The sequence below is a fragment of the Polyodon spathula genome, chromosome 14, assembly GCF_017654505.1.
Source record: "Polyodon spathula isolate WHYD16114869_AA chromosome 14, ASM1765450v1, whole genome shotgun sequence".
NCBI lineage: Eukaryota > Metazoa > Chordata > Actinopteri > Acipenseriformes > Polyodontidae > Polyodon > Polyodon spathula.
The window spans coordinates 10060656-10083588 of NC_054547.1; the positions used below are offsets into that span (position 1 = coordinate 10060656).

Consider the following 22933-nt stretch of genomic DNA (forward strand, 5'->3'; position numbering starts at 1 on the left):
AACATTGTATAGTAGCAGGCTTGAACTAGCCCCAGCTAGTTCAAATTAATGACGGATTTATCTATAGATCATACCGACTGTTCGTACATGAAATATTACAAATGGAACATGAGGGATAATAAATTGGATCACACAGTGCTCCCTTGCCAGTTGAGGTATGACAGGGCATGTTTTAAGGTAATGTTTCGTGATGCAGTGACATGTCTGTTTATGAAATAGGAAGCTCTGAGTACCCAACAATACCTTACCATGCTAATGTAGCAGATTATGTGTGCCACTTTTGTACAGAGCGATAGTAAATTCTAAAGCTGCAGAAAATACAAATGTGTTCTAAATGTATATGTTATAAATCAATGTTATAAGCCTTCCTCAGTGTTAGTGAATAGTACAAGGTGGGAGGATATCCAAGATTTGGTTTTCTAAGTTCATGTGAGGTTTATTCTTCTTCAGGAGGGAGAAGCTGATCATTATTTAAATGTGTTGTGTACTGGGATATTAGATAATGCCGACAGTAGGCATTGATGTCTAATTGCAATACAGTCATTTAGCAGCAAGAATTTTTAGCTCCATTCCACATTCACACTATTGATTTAAGTATGTCCAGAAGCAGTAAAACAAACAAAAACCAAGAAGTCAGTTACAGAATAAAGCAGGATTGTATTTTCATTAGATGAGTCAATAATCAAAACATTCTTGTTTTATTCCCCCAGGGTTTTCAAGGGAAGACTGGTCCTCCAGGCCCAGGCGGTGTGGTTGGTCCACAGGTAAGCCAGTCTAGGAGGGGTCTAAATACTTTTGCCCTTTAAGACTGTGTTGATCATTAAATTACAGCCAAATGTCTCTTCATCTTAAAGTTGATTTGCACAGCCAGTATGAAGAGATATTACAGATAATAAGGTGCTATTTTGGCCCTGGTCTGGGAAATCTTATACTTGATATCAACTCATTGAAGACTTAAAACAGTAACGACTTTCTAGAAATTGGATGCAGTATAAGACAAAACATCCTGAAGTATGTGGCACAGAGAAACTTATTTTATTCACATCAGTATAAACTGAGACATGCTTAATATTCAAAGCTGTAGACCCCTATTACCTATTAACATTATTTCAGCATGTTTCGAAGGAGGATTAATCATGTCTGCTGTGTTTACAACTACTATAGATTAAGACAGTCAAAGCAGTGTTCAGATTAACTCGCTAAACTGAAGAGAAGAAAATAAACAAGTCATCTGGCTGGTTCAAAGAAGCAGCAGATTCACTTTCTAAAAGGAGAGCTCAATAAAAACATGTTTTATTTATTGAATTAAGACACTGCTTTGTTGTCTGGGCTTGGGATGAAATGCAGTTTATTTAACTGTTGGGATTCTGTTCATGTGATTTGTGTAATAATATTGTGCTTTTCTCTGCTTCTGTTCTTTCAAGTACCCAATAAGTAACCTTTACATTTTGTATCAAGCTCTCTTATAAATATACTCTCACTGACCCCTCTCTTTTCAAGCTGACGTTAATCCTTTTTGGCATTTTGGGTCAGTGTTCAGTGTGCCGTTAATGAGAATTAGCTGAATCTAAAGACAAGCTTTTTACGTATTAAGTAAAAAGTAGACATGCAAATTATGAACCTCTTCATCAACTTTTAAAATTCAGAAGCCTATTTCTTTGACTTATCACTGAATGGCATATCTTGCAGGGGCCTACTGGTGAGACCGGCCCCATTGGTGAGAGGGGTCACCCAGGCCCCCCTGGTCCTCCAGGGGAGCAGGGTCTACCAGGAGCTGCTGGAAAAGAAGGCGCTAAGGTAAGATACTCCAAGTCTTTTATTTCTCCTGCCTGATACAAACGAAAGACAGAGTCATTAAAAGCATGGGGTTTGCAGTTGGCCACCTGATAACACTAAGTTAAAAATTACCAAACCAAGAAACCTCTGGTGGCTGTATTGTATTAGTAAATGTATCTTTAAAAAACATTGCCAAACGAAGCTTTCAGTATGAATCAAATATTTGTACATTGCAGAAATGCTTTCCTTTATCAGTTCTGCCTAGGTTTTCCCTGGTGGGATTGCCCAAATAAAATCAATCACTCAAAGTATGAGAAATAAACAAAAAACTATATTATACACACATACACATACAGTTGCCCCTCGTTATACCCTGCCACCCCGCCCTTTATAATGCCACCCTCCCAGTCTCTCTGAACAAATGCTACCAATATAAATCAGTGCTATTTTTACCCATTATATTGCCACCCCGCTGTCCGCCACCCGTTTCCCAGGCAAACATAAATATAAGCATTGTAGTTTCCCTCATTGTAGCACCTGCAAAATAATCATGGCCAATTAAAACAAAGTTATGCAGTTAGCCATGACACCTCTGTAGTTACACCCGTGAACACACACACACACGCTATATATATATATATATATATATATATATATATAGAGAGAGAGAGAGAGAGAGAGAGAGAGAGAGAGAGAGAGAGAGAGAGAGAGAGAGAGAGAGAGAGAGAGAGAGAGAGAGAGAGAGAATACAACTGAGTACAACCCTCAAAATAGAAAGGGTGTTCACGACCAATGAGTTGTTACAAAACAGCACAGTGCTGGTGCAGCAGTTCACATAATATTCTCCAGTCAATAAAACTATGTCTGAATCTTTGCAATCACTGTGTTTGCACTTACACATTATTCCCATGATTTTTACATCAATCGGCCCTTGTTTTCCGCAAGCCCACAAGGACAAAGTTTCAATGTATCTCCTCTATGAAAAGAATATTGGATTCACCTGCTAGCCATGGCGCTGAACAGAGATGGATTCACCTGCTCAGTTAGCTGTTGGGTGGAAGTGACTTTCAGTGATGATTAGATAGAAATGCTTTGGAATGGTTCCTCCTATACAATCAGGATCTGATGTTGATTATTAATGTTCCATCCTTGTGTTTTATTATTCCTAACAGGGAGACCCAGGTCCCCAGGGCACTTCTGGCAAAGACGGGCCTTCTGGACTGCGAGGATTTCCTGGTGAAAGAGGTCTGCCCGGTGCCACGGTAGGAAACGGGCAACCCCCAAAAATAACCGCTGCTGTCCTCCATACTTGTTGGTTGCCATTATCCTAAAAAATACTTACTACCATGGCATCTGATTTTCATGTTCTGTGATTGACAGTGGCTGTTCCCACTAGAGGGCAAGTAAACCAAGAACCAATATTTAATGATATGTTGTGTTTGTTATTTACTTAATTATAGGGTACAATAAGGTACTGTGTACCAGCTAGTATTAGTACCTTTTGATGACAGACCAACTTGAAAACTCATTCCGGTGTTCTTGCCTTCCCTTCTTCTGTGATACATGGGACACCTTGGCATCACACTGAGTTTAAAAGACGTGTGCCTGTTTCAGGATCAGCAATTTCCCTTGTTTGCTTGCTGGAATGAAGGGAACTGTTGCACTGGATCCTCATTCCTTAGCCAGTGTTAATTCTGTACTGCCCCCAATAGCCTATTCTTAACTTAACATTCTAAACAGGAAAAAAATGTAGATACATAATTGTGCTTGTTCTTGTTGATAGGTACGTCTTAGTAACTTGCTGGGCTTTCTTCCCGCAATCGACAGATAATAGCTACCACTGATGAAAATGCATTTTAAGATCCTTACAAAATGAACATAGTATTCTGATAGGTGTCATGTTTCTAACACATGCAGATTTAGATACAGTGCTGTGATGTTAAGTTAATGTTGTTGTGTTGCTACCCCTCTGCAGCTTGGTTGGACATTTCTGATTCTTTAATTACAGGGTCCAGCTGGTTTAAAGGGAGGAGAAGGCCCACAGGGTCCCTCAGGCCCAATTGTAAGTACTTTTTTTTGCTATGGTTACATGTCACTAATGAAATACTCACGTCAAGCATGGGGCGTTAACCTTGTATGAAAAAGCCTGTCATAGTAAATTATTCCCATTCAGAAATGCAGGACCCGTTTAAACATTAAAATTAATGTGAATATGTTTTCTTAGACAAAAAGATGACTTGCACATGTATCAGTATATAACATTAGCCAAGTTGCAGAAAAGGCTGCATTTAGTTGAATTGTTTTCTTTATGCTCTGTTAACCTGGGACTTGAGAAAGACACTGCTGTAATGATGAGCTTAAGCCTACTGTAATAAGATAAGGTATTCTCAGCATTCTCTCAAGCCCATACTGGAATGTGCGTTAAGTATATAGAAACGGACTGGTTAGGTAACATGACATGCAGGGAATGCATCTTACTTATGGACTAAGGGATATAAAATGGCTTTTTTGCACGGTAAGCTGTATCTGACCTCAATGAAGAAATTATAGAATATTTTCTATGGGTGACTGCAGTCAGCAATAGCATTTGTAAACACTAGAGGGCAATGTGTAGCCTTTTAAAGAATTGTAAAGGACCCTCTAAAATTATCCTGCAATACATTATCCTGCAATACAGGATGAACAGGGTATGTTGGTAATAACCACTGTCTCCTGACATGTTGCCTCCTGTTGCTGTCCAGCAATATTTAAGGAGACAACCACACAGCTGCTATGTCTGAAAGATATATTGGGGAATATGACAGCAGGTGCTTAAGTCACAAGTGTCATTTAAATGTATACCAGTTTACCTAATATATTGAGTGTTTATGGAATTAAATACAATAAAACATACATTTACCAATATATATTTGGGTGAAATATATTTGCTGACAATGGAAAATATGGAAAAACACTTCATTCAGTAGGCAGTGTTAATAATGTTTAATACAATCATGAGAGCAGAGTGTAGAATTCCTTGATCTCAACTCAAGTAAAAAAATAAAATAAAAATAAAGTGGGGTGTGATTCAAAAAAGTTGAGAACCCCTGCTGTAGTGAATCCAAACAGCTGTCAGTCGGTGCCCTGTCACTGAAAGCTAATTTGTTTATTTATTCATTCAGGTCACGTCTAATTAGATATTATCTATATATATATATACATACATATATATATATATATATATATATATATATATATATTATATATATATTATATATTATATATATATATATATATATATAAGCAATAAGACATGGCGTTAGGGTGTTGGTTGTGCCAGAACCAACCGCACGCCAGGGATGGCGTGCGGGTCCCTACATCATTGGTCGTTCCAGTGAAGACGCTGTTTGCACTTTTAAAGTGGGTATTCTGAAATTAGGGTTATAGATCGTCCCACTGTGGAGAGGGTTTAAAAAACTCAAGTCTGACGTTGTATTATTATATATTTATTTGGGGAAAAAAAACCCTGCTTTTTACTGAATTACTGTATTACACATTCTTAAGCACGTGGCCCAATAATATCTGTTGTACAAAATTTTTCAGTGCTGGGACCCCTGTTTTTACCTGTTGGTTGTACTGTAATAATTCAAATGGGATAGTCCTGCCCCCCCCAGTTATACCCTATAACATATGCTATATATATATATATATATATATATATATATATATATATATATATATATATATATATATATATATATAGTGTCTATACACTATAAATCACTCTGCTTACATTAAGTGGTAACCTTAAACCCAGCAGTACCATGTCGCAAACAGCAGCTAACAGGTTTAAAACCCTGTGTGACCACTGTCCATCCCATAAAGGAAATTAGAAAAAAGAAAGATTACTTTTATTATGATCAATAATCATGCACACATCCCAGGCTGATGGAATTAGGTGTACACTAGCATTAGAAAATAAATCCTTCATGCTGTTATAATTGTTAGCTGTTAATGTTTTCCTGAAATGGTAATTCATTTTAATTATACCACCTCACTCCAGTGGTTATCAAAATCATCCAGAGACTGGCCAAAGAAGCTCAAGCTGGGAAAGAGGAAGTGTCCCACTGTATTAACTTTTAACAGCTGCAGACACAGGTGTTGATAGAAGAGGCAACCCCTCAGAACATGTTATATATATAAATTTGAATAACAGCAAGAGCTGTCACATACTGTCTTTCAGAACCGCTTTGAATGCTGTCTGAATTTGCACTTCAGAGTTGATTTGTCAGTTGTTATTGTGGTTGAAGGCCAAAACATGTCAATAAGGGGAAAATGGTTAATTGCAATATGGCGTTAGGTAACTCGACGTGCAATTGCAGATTCTGTTCTTGCTGTTTAAAAGGTGATTAAGTTTGATGGGTCCAATGGATGAGTCCATTTTTAGAAGTAAATATGGAGCGCTTTGGTTTTTTGGTGACCCTCTATACAGTGGAACTGTGTAAAGATGTGGTCATAAATCAATTTTAGCCCATAGATCCATTCCACTATGCATTGATTTCTCATTACAAGGCACAGTACAAATACAGCATTATAAAGAGGGGGAGCACTGTATATTTTAAGTTAATATTCTTATTAATAACTATCAAACAAACATCAGCTATAAAATTTGATGTGCTCTTGACTTTAGACAGGGTTCTGCATTCATGAATTATCCTATTAGGGAATCTTTTACTTTCAAAAGATGAAGAAAACATTTGTTTGCAAAAGGAAACATTGAGTAAAGGTCTTCCAGAATCAACTTGACATTAGTGACCTTTTATAATTAGGGGGCTCTGTTTTTCACAAATCATGAGCTTATTACTGGTGAGAACTTTAACCCTCTATGAACCTAGTTACAAATAGAAAATCCAGTGATTCTATTATTTAACAGTACTTTGCCCTGCCTAGACCTGTTATTACTTTAAGATTTTTAGGTAGAATCACCATTAGCAGCAGTAATTCACAATTGATTTTAAAATATGATTGTTAGATATATGTTAAATTAAATGTCATTAAGCTTGTGTTGCTGTGACATGAAACAGTTTATGTGATTCTGATGTCTTCCCTTTTCCAGGGGTCTCCAGGAGAGCGTGGTGCCGCTGGCCCAGGAGGTCCGATTGGTCTTCCTGGTCGCCCAGGTCCCCAAGGCCCACCTGGCCCGGCAGGAGAGAAGGGTGGCCCAGTAAGTCCATTGTCCCAGTGCCATTGTCTCTGACTGAACATGAGCACTAAAATTTACAACTTACATTCACAAGCACTGAAGAAAAAAATAAATAATATCTTGTTACATTATAGAAGTTATACCTTTTTTTCTTCCAAGATTATGAGCTCTTCACACTTCAGTAACTACTTCACATTTAAAATTTATACCACATCTCACATTTAATTAAATCAATGTTGCATGTTTGCTTTTAGTCAGATATTACTTAAATGTTTAAACACTTGGTTTTATGGTTTTTTTTTTTATTCTTTCAATTATGAAATTGGAGTTACTGTATAAATAAAACTTTATTTGCAAGTCTACTTTATTATTATTTATTTATATATTTATTTCTTCGCAGACACCCTTTTCCAGGGCTACTTACAGTTGTTACAAAGTATCACAGTGCAAAGCATCACATTACAAATGATTTTGCAAATTAGCACATTATAAAATATCACATTACAGATACGAGCAGTTGTGAAGTACAATAAAATAAAATTAAAATAAGAGCAAAAGAGTAAAATAAAGAATACAGTAAATAATTACATTTAGAAGCGCATTCGGCTAAGAGCAGTTAACATATAGTAAAACATATTTGCTTATATAAGTAACGTCAGCTGGAGCACTTGGTATGTATGATAAATGGTTGAGAATTGTTTCAAATAAGAGCAATTACAAAAAATGTGACCACAGATACCTATCGGAGTATAATCAAAAACAAGATACAGCACTTAGTTATAATTAAGAGCAGTAGTAGAATGTGGCCAGATTATGGAGCAGTCCAGTGCAAGTACAAGCTGTTGCAAATACTGGTACAATTGGGTGCCATAGAGTCCACTGTAGTGGAGAGTTGTGAGGTTTACAGATGCTGTCTGAATAGGTGTGTCTTGAGTAGGCACCAGAAGGTGGTCAGGGACTGAGGGGCAAGAGTGAAGAAGGACTAGGCTCTGGAAACTAATCTGCTAGTGGTGGAGGAGCAGAGGGACGAGAGGGGTTGTAGTGAATAAATGATAGTCTGGAGATAGGACTGAGCATTTGAATTGGATACAAGCAGCGATAGGGAGCCAGTGCAGAGAGCGGAACAGTGGTGTATCCTGGGAGAAACGAGGAAGGGAAAAGACAAGGCGAGCAGCGGAGTTTTGGATGAGCTGGAGTGGATGGATAGCAGAGGCGGGAGGCCGGCTAGGGGGAAGTTGCAGTAGACAAGACGGGACAGTACCAGGGACTGAACTAGGAGCTGCATGGAGTAGTCAGTGAGGAAGGGGCGAATTCTGTGTCTGTTGCTGAGGAAGAAGCGACGGGAGCGTGCCAGAGTAGAGATGTGCAGAGAGTAGAAGAGGAAAGGGTTGAGGTTGACACTGAGGTTTTTGGTGGATGAGGAGGGAGAGAGGGTGGTGGATTTAAGAGGAACAGATGGGGGGAGAAAAGGCAGTCTGATTTGGAGAGATTGAGTTTGAGATGATGAGAGGCCAAAAAACGTAATCATTAATGATTACACATTTTTTGGCCTGCACCAATAGATAGATAACCTTGCAGTAGTATGTTGTGGTATTGTGCCACATAATAAAATTATTGATATCTGTGTCAAATATTCATTTAAGTACTGTAGGGTTCATTTTGTGCTGTATATTAAGACAATATATGACAAGATGATTTTAAGTTCTGTAAAATTTCATATAATTGAAATGCATTTAATCATGGGATATCTATTTCTCTTTAAAAGTTAACTACATCCTAGAACAGTTGTAAAATCTTTAATGTTGGAAACAATACTGTTCTCTTTTTCAACTCACCTGGATGTTTCGGACACAACAGGTTTGCTTATATTGCCCACCTCTCCTAGCATCCACTCTACTGGTCTAACATCATCAGATACAATTCTACCTCCCCTTTTAAGATCTAGGGTCATCAGTCAAATCAATAACAATTAACTACAGTGTACCCAGCAGATCTGTCTGATTCTGAATCTGAATACAGAATGAACAATGAACTATGGTTGTTATTGTATAGGTACACTGTGTAGCTGGAGATCTAGTCTTACCCATTCTGTTTCTCCTCTGCAGGGTGAGAAAGGTCCCCAAGGCCCAGCTGGTCGAGATGGCATCCAGGGTCCAGTTGGTCTTCCAGGGCCTGCTGGTCCTCAAGGCCCCCCAGGAGAAGATGGCGACAAGGTCAGTGAAGAGAGCTTATTAAATAGAATTTCTGCATTACACTATGATTCAGTTTTATTGTGTTTCTCAGTAAAGAACATTTGTTAAAATCTAGATCAATATCAGTCATATGCAGGCACATACCAGCTGTTTTACAAATCAATTATTTATCCACTAGAGCCAAGTGCTACATTAAACCAGATCTATCTGCCATGTGTTTCCAGGTTTCATTTAAATGACCCATTAGGACCCAGTTTATTTATGTTCAAAGTATACAGAGAATCAACAAACATATGAACTCTTAATAGTGACGGTACTGTGTATACATGTTTGTCTTGAACTACCTTATAAGGTGCGATATAACAGAACTTATCAAGTACAGTATACCATATCGTCATCCAATTTATTTATCATCACAAAACTGTAAAGATGCCAAAAGAAATGTGTCTTTCTTTATATAAAAATCAGCACAAGTGATTTCAAAACCAGGTCATATCCTGCATTGCACCTATGAGTCAATACCAGGATTAATCTCTCAAAGAAAGCCAAGTAATCAATTGAAGAATACCCCCAGGCATTCACTGGAAATGGCAGCATAAAAGTGACAGCATAATCATGTTAAAGGTGACATTTAAAGATACTGGGGATGACTGGAGATAAATGGAAGGCAGTCAACTTTAAAAAGAGGACATAAATGTTTAATTTTTTTTACAGGGAGAAATTGGTGAACCAGGTCAAAAGGGAAGCAAAGCTGCTAAGGGTGAACAAGTAAGTTCTACTACATTCTTGGCATGGAAGTTGGATACATACCCCGGTACCAATATATATATATATATATATATATATATATATATATATATATATTATATATATATATGGAATTACATATATTGTGCATTTGTGCAGGGCTCGTAATGGAACCTGAAACAAGCAATGTGATTGGTCGAGCAAGGCTCCAGCTGTCCATATATTGGATGGATACGGACAGTTGGAGCCTTGTCACATATTCTAAATCACTGCGCTGCCTCACAGAATTTAAATTAAGTATCGGTAGCCATCTTGCTTACACTCACTTACAGATGTACAGCTGTGAAACTGAGTGATTAATTACCGGCAAAAAATCCAAAAATAGTAAGTAGACATGCCGAACAATCAAATGAACTGGAAGATACCAAAACTAACTAAATAAATAAATAAATAAATAAATACAAATCACTGTCTTAATGCTCACTCACCCTGACTATGTCACTTCAAATAATGTATTTTTAGCGGTTTGTAAACACTAAAGAAAAACGCGTGTGCACATTATCCTCCCCTCTCTGACACAGATCTTAAACAAATTACTGAAATCCAAGACATTGTTGAATTTATTTTAATCCTCACGTCTGTTCAGCTTAGTCTGTCACAAAGAAAACAAATAACTCTGTGCTGTCTCAACTCCGCCCCCTGGTGTATTTTTTCAATGGCAATGTGCACACTCAAAAAAATTATTTACTTTCTTTTACATGTTTTAATTGAATTAATTAACTCATCTTAACTTAGTGTGTAGTTCAAAGTTATGCATGGGACTACTTTATTTGGTGTAAGGATTTAATAAAAACCACACATTTTTTTTCTCTTAAACATGATTTATTGTATTATTTCTTCAAGTCCACTGTTTTACCTGGATTATAAATGCAATACAGCCCTTTAGGGCTTCCGTATACGTAGAATATATGGACTTCTTGGTGGTTCAAGGTACACGACTTCGTCTCATGCCTCACAACGCCCCGAGGCATCTGTATATTCGTAAGTTACGTATGTGGTCCAGTGGCTCGGAATATATATATATGCATATATATGCATATATATATATATATATATATATATATATATATATATATATATATATATATATATATATATATATATATATATATATATATATATATATATACGAGTGTAATACTCTAATTCAAGCAGCAGCAACACCTTCGTATAACATTGATATTTTATCTACTCAAGTAAAAATTGCATGAAATACCTTGCATGAAACCAGTCGTTGCATAATGTAACAATGCAGTACGCTCATGTTCAGGCAAATGGTTCTGTGTTGCTGAACAGCTGTTTTGAAGAACAACAACCGAGATGCAATCAGCTCGGTGGTAAGACACTAAGTATTTATAAAGAATCAACAGCAATGTAGATACAAGTTTCAAACCCCTATGCACTGCATTAGTCATAGAGCTAAAGTTTCTTTGTTAATACCGTCTGTGTGCTTTGTTTCCAGGGTCCTCCTGGTCCAGCAGGTCTTCAAGGTCCTGTCGGTGCTCCTGGCCCTGCTGTAAGTAATGGTTGTGTTTCATTTCCTTCATTACTCAAGACCCATTAGTCTTCTGAATTTTTCTATTTAAGACATTAAAGTATGTAAGTCAGACACCACTAAGCTGTAAATAATTACACTAGCTAATGAGATGTGTTTGCTGTGGATGTCAACATATAATTCTGTAATACTATTACCTCCTGACACAAAACAGTTCCATTTTATATTTTATCATTTTCATGTTCTAAATTTGGTTTAATGTGTAGAATGCATTATGGAAACTAATAGGACACTTATGTCTGTATCGATAGCATTCATCTTGCAACATGTCCACTTGCCCTTTAGCATACTTGTTGAGACAGAATATTAATAAAGATTTAAAATCACAAGGTCGTTGTGGGAGGGTAGTGGGCAGAGCATAGGGAAGGACAGCACACAGAGCCGGAAGTGACTTTTAGTCCAACAATGATATCTGGGCAGGATTTTATTTTAATACACAACGAAAATAAACAAGAAAACTACCTGGAATACCAGCAATGGTAAACCCAGGTTTCAAATAAAAATAAAAAACAAAACATTGCGGTTACAAAAAACAACAACAAAGGAAGAACAGGGTTTCTCCGTGCTGCTGTAGTGGGTTTCCTCTCACCGCCTCTTGGCTCACCTCCAATGAATAAAGAATAGTCCTGTTTTCTTTTTTTTCACCACGGCAATCCACCAGGGTTTTCCAAAGCTTCGGGATTCTATGAATTACAGCAGGTTTGTAAAAGCAAAACAACAAAACACAGCACGTCTTTTCTGTGTTTTCAGTTCAAGACAGAGAGACCGAATGGCACACTGCCTAAATACTGACGAGTCCCGCCCCTGCAATCAGCATGCTGTCCCACGCCAGCCAATTGACAAGCACAGCACAGCTGATTGCAATCATGGGACTCGGCGGCTGTTTGGTTCCACATTGGGCCAAGATGGCCCCCCGACCCGGAACCTCCAGTCTGGTCAGAGTTCAGTTCTGACAAAATCACTATCAGCCCTTCAGAGCAGTGCCGGTGGTCGGGAGGGCAAATTATAACAGGAGCTCCTTTCAGTCTTATAATAGTCATTCATCTATACAGTGTACTTGACAATCAAACACTAGCCTCAAGATGTTATCTTCCCCTTGCTATTTTCAAGTGGCTTGGTGCAGAGCCTTTGTCCCCCTTAGGCAGCATTACTGATTACCTACATGACACAAATTGATAGGCAACATTAACTGTATCCTGATCCTTATCTTGTTTGTAAAGCAGTAACTTGGTTGCTAGTTGACTGCTGTGGTAATGTACAGTAGAATACTCTAATTGTGTGATTACTGATTTGTAAAAATAATATTTCAATCCACTGTCACCCAAGTGAATTCGTAGAAAGAGCAGCATTTATTTTCTTTGTTCATTGGTGGACACCCACACATTTTACTTTGAGCGGAACCATTTCAAAAATAAAAGTAGAGATTACAAAGAATGTTACTGTATATAACCTTCAAAAAAAGCAGATATTTTTTCTTCAATCTCTTAAAAATTGCAATAAAACTTGATGAAAAGAATTGTATTTTATTTAAACATGTTTTGCTGACAGAGTTTCACATTGTCAGGATTGAAAATGCATGCGTACGCCAAAACGTGTGAATATTCACAAAATTAATACCATTTGCTTAAGACTTGCAATATTCACGTGCATTCACAGCACTTGCAACATGCCGAGATGTGGCTATAAAAGTGGAGGGTTCTCAGATTGCATGTCTTACTGGTGTTTGCTGTAGACACATTTGAAGTTATGCCTAGACTTACCAAGGCTCAACAGAATAATGTTATTGGACATTTGGAAGTCGGCAATCTCAGTCTGCCGTGGCACGGCGTCTGAATGTTTCCCAGAGCACTGTAGGATGACTTTGGAACCGATACCAGCAAAGCGGAACAACACATAACCACTCAAGATCCAGTAGACCACTACGGTAGCCCAGAACAGTTCCACCACTGCAACCTCTACAACATCTGCAGTACCAGGAATGCGTAGAATTTCCAACCAGACTGTCAGTAACCGCCTACGGGAGGCAGGTATCCGAGCAAGAAGGCCAGTTAGAGGAGTGATTCTTCAACCGCAACATCATCAACTACGACTTCAGTGTTATCATAATCACAGAGTATGGGCCATACAAAGATGGAGAAATGTGGTTCAATGATGAATCCAGATTTCTGCTTCGACGTGCAGATGGAAGAGCCCGGGTATACAGGCAATGTCGCAAATGTTTTGCAGCCATCTGTGTGCGACAGGTTGACAGATTTGTAGGTGGTAGTGTCATGGTGTGGGCGGCAATCTCAGACAGTGGCAGAATCAACCTTGCTCATGCTCAAGGCAACCTGATAGCTCAGCACTATTGTCATGAGATCAAATGACCTCATGTGATCCCATTGATGAACCATCGTAATGCCACTGAGCATGTGTGGGATGAGCTTGACCGGCATGTGCGATGAAGAGTGGGTTGCCATTCCCCGGCATGTTATCCAGTCTCTGATTCAATCCATGGGCAGGAGATGTCAGGGTGTCATCGATGCCAGTGGTGGGCATACCCGTTACTGATTTCTGTTGACCTTGAACTTTGTTTGACCTTTGAAAGTGGCATTAATGAATGTCTTAATGATTTCTGTACAGGTTAAGGTTCTTTGGAGCTGTTTATTTTACTATGCAAACTGCCATACTAATGCTATAAAAAGTGCATTCAAAACACATATGCATTTTGAAGAGTATATATTCAGTTGTCAATGACAATTTAATCAGCTTCCAGAAAGTAAATGCAGCTGAAGTACCAGTGCTTTTGGGCTGTGATTTATTTTCAGAGAAGCATAAGTCTCTGTTGGCATATTTCTATGCTTGATCGTTGTCCATATATTCTTTGTTGGTATGTTGTTCATGAACATGACATTACGAAACAACCTTTATTGTGCAGACATTAAAATATTATCCTGTTTCAGTCCATGGGTGACTTACCACTGTTAATGGACAACCAGGGCTAGACATATCTAAGACCATGTATTGCTCATGGACTGACCAAATTAGGGTTTGTTTAGTATATGGTCATGACTTGTAAGAACTGCCTGGGTTAACCTCTTTGAGGAACCTCACAATATATGTCTGCCACTTTAGACAAGATATCTGGTCCTTAAAACAGTTATTAGATCTGTATTACCCTACAATGCCTAGACATATCTACTGCTACATCTGTTTATCAAGCCTAGGTTAATGTAAGGTGTGTATCTTCTAGGGAGGCGATGGAGAGCCAGGCCCCAGGGGTCAGCAGGGAATGTTTGGCCAGAAAGGTGATGAAGGTTCTCGTGGTTTCCCTGGCCTTCCTGGTCCAATTGGTCTTCAGGTAAGTCACCAACTTCATGTTTTCCAATAACATTGTCATAATCACCCATGAGATTTCTACATTTCATTCTCCTAAATCTTCTTGAACATGAATCTACTGAACAAATTATGAATAGCTCCTGAGAACATTTATTATAGACTCCTAACTATTCCTAATTGAAGTATTTACTCTGTTTGGTTGCCTATTAATCTTAACAAATATTGGTAACCATAGCATCAAGTGATCACCTTCATAGCACAAAGTCAATGTACTGCAATAAACACAGTATGTCAGAAAGTTTTGTAACCTGATTTAGATCACTAACGGCATAGATTTCTAAAGGATTTAAATCAGAATGCATCTAATTCAGAATGCAACTCTGGGTATTTTACCCCCTTTAAAAATTATTACATATTCAGAACTAGACCAACATCATCATAATAGGTTGCTAGCCAAACAAAAGGAAAAACTCATTAGTAATGGAATGAGATTATAGTATTGTATGGATGTGCTGGAACAGAACACTTAAGCTAGCCTGTGGCTGTTAATGTTTTTATTCCATCTCTTACAACCACAGACTGTCCTTGAAAATCAATCTCCACAGTGCAATTTCATTTTCCAATATATTTATGCCACCATGTATCACTATCATATGTTTTGTGTGCTTTATAAATCCTTAGATATAAAAGAGATGAATGTTCAGAAAATATATTTATAAAAATAGCACATATCCCCTTTTTAGAAAGAATTCCACAATTGTACTAATGTATTAAGGGCAGAAGTGCATTCCACCTCATTAGAAGCCTTTACACATCATTAAACAACAATAGCTGTAACATTATAAAATAAATATACAGCACAAAGCTCTGTTATTTTGATGGCACATCATTATGTTCATTTTATTTCAGAAAATAGGTCGTTTGATTGCACTAAAACCTAATGCAAGTGACGGAATGAAATTAACAATCTAATTTACTTCACTTTTATTCTGCATACCTTGTCAATGTTCTTGCATTTGTTATTATAATAATACATTAACACAGAGGAGATCAGTAAGTCATTTCATATAATTGACTTTAAATTAGGCATAATTCATTTTTTTCTAACTTATTCATTGCACTGGATAACCTTTCCTTATAGGCAGAATGCCATTAAACACTGATTATTTGTAGTAAATGTTAGTTTCTATAATGAGGTTTGACAGAAGGAGGCTAAAGGTTCTGCCTGATTCCATATCTGGGGAATTTGTAAAATGAAGCTACTGGGACCTGTCTATTTGAAAATGTGTGAAGGGTGAAGGGAGGGTAAATATCAGACGAAATGAGGGCTATAGAATCTACTCCTCTCCTCAAGGGAAACCCTTCTCCTTAGGTTAAAGTTGGGTTAGTAATAGTGAAGGTTTAACACAGTGAACCTGACACAAAATTGCCAGCCGCCCTTCATCTTTTACCTCTTACACATTTCTGTAGCAAAGTAGGTTCTTGCTTAATAGCAAACATGTAGGGTTTTATGATAGTATACGTAGCAAAATCAGAAATGCCTTTGGATAAATAAGATTGCATTGATAACAACTTCTTGTCACACGGGTGGTCTGAACATTGGGCCAAGGGATCAGGAAGGACACACTTTACAAATCAGAGATGAAATGCATTTAAATGCATTTTCACAAAATATTTAAACAAAACATAAATTGAACACGAATACAGATCTTATGTAGAATGTTATTATTCTAAAGGTTTTGACAAATGTGAATATTATTTAGCTGCCATTTACAAAAGATTTCCAATGGCAATGTACCTTGCTGTTAATGGTTTGCATTAAAGCAGAGCAATGCACTGCCTTGTAATTATTCAGAATAACAATAACAACTACACTGGGTCTGCCAGTTTCATTAAGTGTTATTACATCAGAGGAAGAAGCATTTTGTTTTAAATGCCACATTATCTTAAGAGTCAGTAATGTAAGCAGAATTTAAGCAGAAGTGAAATGCAAATGTCTTTTTATTTATCAATCAATCAATCAATCAATCTTTATTTTGATATAGCTCCTTTCACAACAGATTGCCGCACAGTGCTTTACAAGGATAAAAACATAAATAAATATTACAAAAAGCAACAATGAGCAATAAAAATTATCCTGTGATCAGAGTGAGCATCTAGAAACTTATAGGGTTAAAATATCATTTAAATAAAATGGGGCTAGGCCATTTTAAGCCTTATAAATTAAAAACAGCACCTTAAAATCTATCCAAAACTGGATAGGGAGCCAGTGCAAAGATGCTACCACAGGGGTAATGTGTTCTTGTCTCTTAGTCCCTGTTAAAACTAGCAGCAGCATTTTGTAGAAGTTGCAGATGAGAAATAGCATGACTACGAGTACCAATATAGGACATTACAGTAATCAATCCTTGAAGATAACAAATTATGCATCAGTTTCTCAGCATCTGGTCAGGAAAGAATACTTTTCGGTTATAATTTATGTTGTCTACAAGATAAGAAAAAAATGTTGTATGTGTATGTGTGCATTTTTCTTTCTTTGTTTTCGTAATTTGGCAAGAGCTTACAGATATCAATTAATTGTAAGACTATCAATATCTGCCTCACTTCCCAAACCCGCCAGTTGCAGATTATTTTCCATTTAGTGTTGCCGATTGTCTGTCAGTTTAAGATTCTACTGGTCAGCAGGTTGGCAGGCTCTGATTCTGTGTATGATATTGAGAAAGCAGTGTAGTATGTAGTAATGGATTTTGCATGTACAGGATAACAATTTCTTGTTCATTTTAGGGTCTTCCTGGTCCTCCAGGTGAGAAAGGAGAAAATGGAGATGTTGGCCCAATGGTGAGTATTTTATTTATTTTTCCCCCTAAATACTAGTGATTTGGGAGGCATGACATTACTGGACCTCCATCTCTAAGGATCATTTTGTGGATGCATATTTTTTAAAGAAACGTATCTGTTTACAATGGCAGTCAGGTGCACATACTACTTTTCTTAAAGAATGCTAACTCTTTGAGCCCTAACTAATTGATCATCTTTCCTTTTAACAGGGCCCCCCTGGTCCCCCAGGCCCTAGAGGTCCTCAAGGTCCAAATGGAGCTGATGTAAGTAAACCACATTAGTGAATATTTCTGTAAACTGTTGTTTTGGGGTTTTTTTTGTTTGTTTGTTTTTGCTACATGAATTTTATATAATTAAAGTCCACATGCTTTTATGTCTCATGTTGACAGGGTCCACAAGGTCCCCCTGGTGGCCTGGGCTCTGTTGGAGCAGTCGGTGAGAAGGTAAGCACCCATGTCTTGCCGTTCTGCATTCCAAACGAATATCTTGGTAAAACTACATATAGGAATATTGAACTTAAAATAGTAATAACCAACCTAGACATAAGAACAGTGCTGACTTTGACATATTTTGGTATACGGTTGTTGGCCATTCTTTTAACCCTTTCTGATCCAATGTCAGACCCTGTCCAACATCATCAAAAAGACATCAAGCACAGGTACCTAGTCGTTTTTTCTCCGGAAAAATCCAAGAAAGCTTTCAATGGCTGAGTGAGGCCAATAGAAGTCGAGAGAAGCCAAAAAAAATAAGGAGGCGGGTCTGAACAATACGCATAGTCCCTTCACCACAGACATAACACTGATATAAACAAACAAGATAGCTGCTTCCACATCCAGTGCTCAAAGAATATCACAGACATTTGCCAAGCTTTTTAAGATGTTATAGTAAAAACATAATGACTTGGATAGCATTATTGATGAGTTTGGTGATAAAAACGAGTGATCAGGAGATGATTTCTCAGTATGAAGAGAGATATGATAAATACAGCGAATAAGGAGTGGGGCAGGGCTGGAGATGCAGTACTGAGTGTCCTGTTGATATCCAGTGCCTTTTAAACCTGTTTTATGTGAAAAAAATTAGTGCCTTGTAAAATAAACAGCGCGTGTGAAAATAAATTGGACCTGACACACCTGACAGGCGCTGAATAATTTGACCGCAAAGGGTTAAGTTATTTCAGTGCATTTTTTAATTGCATTTGAGTTTCTGCCATAATATTAATAATTATTTTTTATATTTTAATATCAGCATTCCATTTTAATTACATATGATAGGCTACTCCCAATACCTAGTGGATAGCTCAAATTAGTGTACAGAAATATTAAATATGAAAACCCTTCTCACTTTAAAACATTGAGCTCTGCGAGTATAACTGTCAGAATCGTAGAACTTTACAAATTTAAAACACTTACCATAGGCCAATATTGTAAGCCTGTTTTTTTCTTCTTTTGGCAATGAGCGCCATTAATTGCATTTCATCCCAGCAACTAGTTTACTTACAAGCTTATAGAAGGTACGTTTTTCACACAGTTGCTAACAATTGCTGCTAATATATATTATTGGTGGAGGACAAACAAATGTCAAAAGATGCTATAAAGTTAAACCTTCTTCAGAATATGTTGTATATTATCCTTCCAGCACTGACTGTTCACCCACTGTGTGCATAATAACACAATTCCACTCGGTCCCCCATATTCCTGAAACCATGACGATTGTGAACAGGCTAGCTTGTGTGGTGACGTCAGGCCAGCAAGTAGACAGACAGCAGTGCTGGGATATGAATATGTTGACACGCGGATTTAATAAACAAGTAAAAGATTTAGACAAAGCCAAAACACTGATAGAAAACAAAAGGCATGATGGTCAAAATAAATAGACAGATACAAAACAGACCCAAAACAAAAACGTGTAAACCAGCACGGGTCGCAGTTGGTTTTTACTATTGACTCTCTCGTCTTACGACTCACATCTCGTTCCGTCTCTGAACACACTAACCTTGTTCAGCCACAGTTGCGGGTTTTTATACATGTGACCATCTCCAAACAAGCAATAAATTAATTGTTCTGGAGATGGTCACATTCTACATTCTACAGTTTAGCATGAATGGGGAATTTTAACCTCATCCATGCTACAAAATAACAATAACAAACCATCATGTTATTACTAACTAAACAATAGATTTTATATTATAATACAACACAAATGCAAAATAATGCCTATACACACAGGGGCGGGGTGTACCCAGTCACGCAGCAATAAAAGCGGTAAACAATTACTTTTCTTTTGTACAGATCCTTTAACTGTAGTTTGTATTGTTCACAGTGTCCATGTATAATAATCAATGCTTTCATGGAGAACTTGTTTGTGAAAACAAATTAAGCATTGTACATCCTGATTGATTTTACTGTAAAAGTGACCTAAATGTTTTCTTTCTTGTTCTTCCTTGTGTAGGGTGAGCACGGTGAAGCAGGTAACCCTGGACCTCCAGGAGAATCTGGCGCTGGGGTAAGTTCAGCTAGCATGATAGTAAAACAGAATAATAATTTAGCAAACTGTAATAGTCACTCCCCCCTAAAAAACTCTTGTACCAAAATAAGGGATGGCACGACTATACCCATTTAGAATGCCCTTCAGTTACTTCTAGTAATTATTCCAAGCTAAAGGCACACCAGACTTTTCATATTACAGACATTATGTTAACTGTAACCATCCCTTCTGTTCCACATGTATTGTGCTGATATAATGCTTTCACAATAATCAGCTGTTCCCGACAACTGTTGATTTAGTTTTGACCCATTAAAATGGGGGGGGGGGGGGGGGGGGGGGTCATTTTTTTATATTTTGAAAATATACATTATTTTAGCACTCATGGCTGTGCCGCTCATGAATTACTTACCCAAAATCAACTCCACACATATATTGTTGTGTGATAATATATTCTCTGACCTATTACTTCACTGGAAATAAAAAAAAAAATGATTCATATGTGTGTAGAGTTACATTCCTACCACACAGGTGTAAATGTGTATGTCCTAGTTTTAAGATTAGGATTTTTGATGTTGCTCTGAATAAACGGAAAGGATATCGGTGGTTAATTTCATTGGACTTTCTGTCTGTTGCAGGGTCCTAAAGGAGAGAGGGGAGAGAAGGGAGAATCAGGTCCACCTGGAGCTGCTGGACCAGCTGGTCGCAAGGGACCTCCAGGAGACGATGGTCCCAAGGGTAACCCTGTAAGTACACATGTGGAGTAATGGAAGAAATTCTAGGCTGTGCAGCCAATCAAATTCCAGGTTCCTCTGCCATTATTCCACCTTGAAAAATTCCGCGCCCACACTGTTAAATGTCTATTCATTTATACTGGTTTTCAGTAATGTCCTTTGAAGTTGACCCGATGAAGTATTGGTGCACTATCATTGTATTATCATTATACAGAACAAAACAATGTAAAATATTAATGACGTAGGCTCATGAAATGGAAACATAACCTGTTCCTGTACCTGTTTTAATCAGCATGTATCCTGTTTTTTAATTTAGGGTCCAGTTGGATTCCCTGGAGACCCTGGTCCCCCTGGTGAGGCTGGTCCAGCTGTAAGTAAAACCTCAATGCATACTGTATCAATGTTAAAGTAATAGTATATGGAAACCAGGACTAATTATGTGCAGTATACTAGTGTCAAAACACAGCCGAGCAAATCACTTTAATGTTACACATGCTTCATATATAATTGTATAGTTCATACAAATTTTAGATTAGAATATAAATAAATAATTTTCTAAGATTTTGTAAAAAAAATAAATAAATAAATGTTTGTACTGATCTTTGTAGGTACTGTGATAAAGGTTACAATGTGTATTGTGTGTATTATATGTATTTTCTAAGGTGCTAAAGATTGCAATGTGTATTATTTTTTGTAGTTTGTAGTGTAACACATAATGTACTGTAGTTTGTCATTGATGCAACAAACATATTGCTGTTCTATATATAAATATTTCGATAATGTATACACAGATTAACTCTGTTCAGACAGAAAAGAACAGAAAGATGAAGTTCAAACAAAGCCATGAAATATTGTGTTGTATAATTGCAGGGCCAAGATGGGTCTGGTGGAGAGAAGGGAGACGATGGTGAAGCTGGCCAACCTGTAAGTGTTATTATTATTATTATTATTATTATTATTATTATTATTATTATTATTATTATTATTATTATTTTGAATAACAATAGATCTGGCAACCAGTGGACCATACATTCAATCTGCAGTCTACTGTCTTCCAACATACTGTAGATTGAATGCAGTGTGCAGTATATTTGCATGACAGTTTATTTTACCTTATAAATTGTATAGAATTCAGAATTGGTATTACCATAACAGTGATTTGTAGCACCTTTTGTAATTTGTCATGGAAGGTTGAGAAAATAGGTTGCACAATGTAACTGTAATAAAGTACTTTAGAAAAGGTCATGCATGTTAAGTGAAGTGTAAACTTAACCATTAAAATGAGAAAATTAATTTGAAGTTCAGGATTAGAAAAATACTTCTAGTCTTAACAAGTTTAAAAGTATTTAAGATATTTAAATATGGATTTACACTAAATAAATACAAAATATGTTTAGATTAAATATATCAGATTGTATATAACATATGCATTGCAGTCTATCTACTTTATGTAATATCTGTGCTTTGGTAGATACTGTACTTTCTAATTATCACATTGTAGCATTTAACTTGACAGCTTAGTCAACAGTTCTTTTAAATTGCACACACACAGAAAGTACACATTTACACATGCAGGGTCCCTGCCCTGCCACACATACACAATTCAATATTTCTAGCAGCTCAGTATTTATTGTGAAAGTAGTTGGAATGTTATACCCAACGCAAGATAAGAGTTACTGTTTCAACGTATTGTGGTCATACTTAACAAGCTTGTCATAACTTTAACCTCAATGTAAAAAGCTGCAAGGTTATTGAGAGGGCATATTTGGGAAGCCACATGGTTTTACATATCTACTGCTTATCAGCGCTTTGTAAGAAATATGATTACAAGAAAATTCTTCCTCTGTGTAAACATAGAATACCATGGCTGAATGATAATTGTGACCTTCCGTATTGGAGAGAGATCTATATTAATTCTGGAAATCTCTAACCCTAAAGCTGTATTATATCATTAAGTAGGTTACTGAGAGTTTAGAACCATATCCATTTCCCAGCCCTCTGATAAGCCTGTCACACGAGTTACCACGATACTTAATTTTTGTGACTTTAA

At 37.1% G+C, this 22933-nt stretch overlaps 1 protein-coding gene across 4 annotated transcripts in view; it reads left to right on the forward strand.

Moving 5' to 3' along the window:
* LOC121326715 (collagen alpha-1(XI) chain-like) overlaps positions 1-22933 on the forward strand; it is an 85924-nt gene that overhangs the window by 50380 nt on the left and 12611 nt on the right. For all 4 annotated transcript variants that reach the window (XM_041270125.1, XM_041270124.1, XM_041270126.1 and 1 more), the window contains 16 exons: positions 711-764; positions 1690-1797; positions 2949-3038; positions 3785-3838; positions 6872-6979; positions 9064-9171; positions 9865-9918; positions 11420-11473; positions 14745-14852; positions 17615-17668; positions 17878-17931; positions 18058-18111; positions 20117-20170; positions 20788-20895; positions 21200-21253; positions 21754-21807. In XM_041270125.1, coding sequence (XP_041126059.1) covers positions 711-764; positions 1690-1797; positions 2949-3038; positions 3785-3838; positions 6872-6979; positions 9064-9171; positions 9865-9918; positions 11420-11473; positions 14745-14852; positions 17615-17668; positions 17878-17931; positions 18058-18111; positions 20117-20170; positions 20788-20895; positions 21200-21253; positions 21754-21807 — 1170 coding nt within the window. The remainder of the gene's footprint in view (positions 1-710; positions 765-1689; positions 1798-2948; positions 3039-3784; positions 3839-6871; positions 6980-9063; positions 9172-9864; positions 9919-11419; positions 11474-14744; positions 14853-17614; positions 17669-17877; positions 17932-18057; positions 18112-20116; positions 20171-20787; positions 20896-21199; positions 21254-21753; positions 21808-22933) is intronic.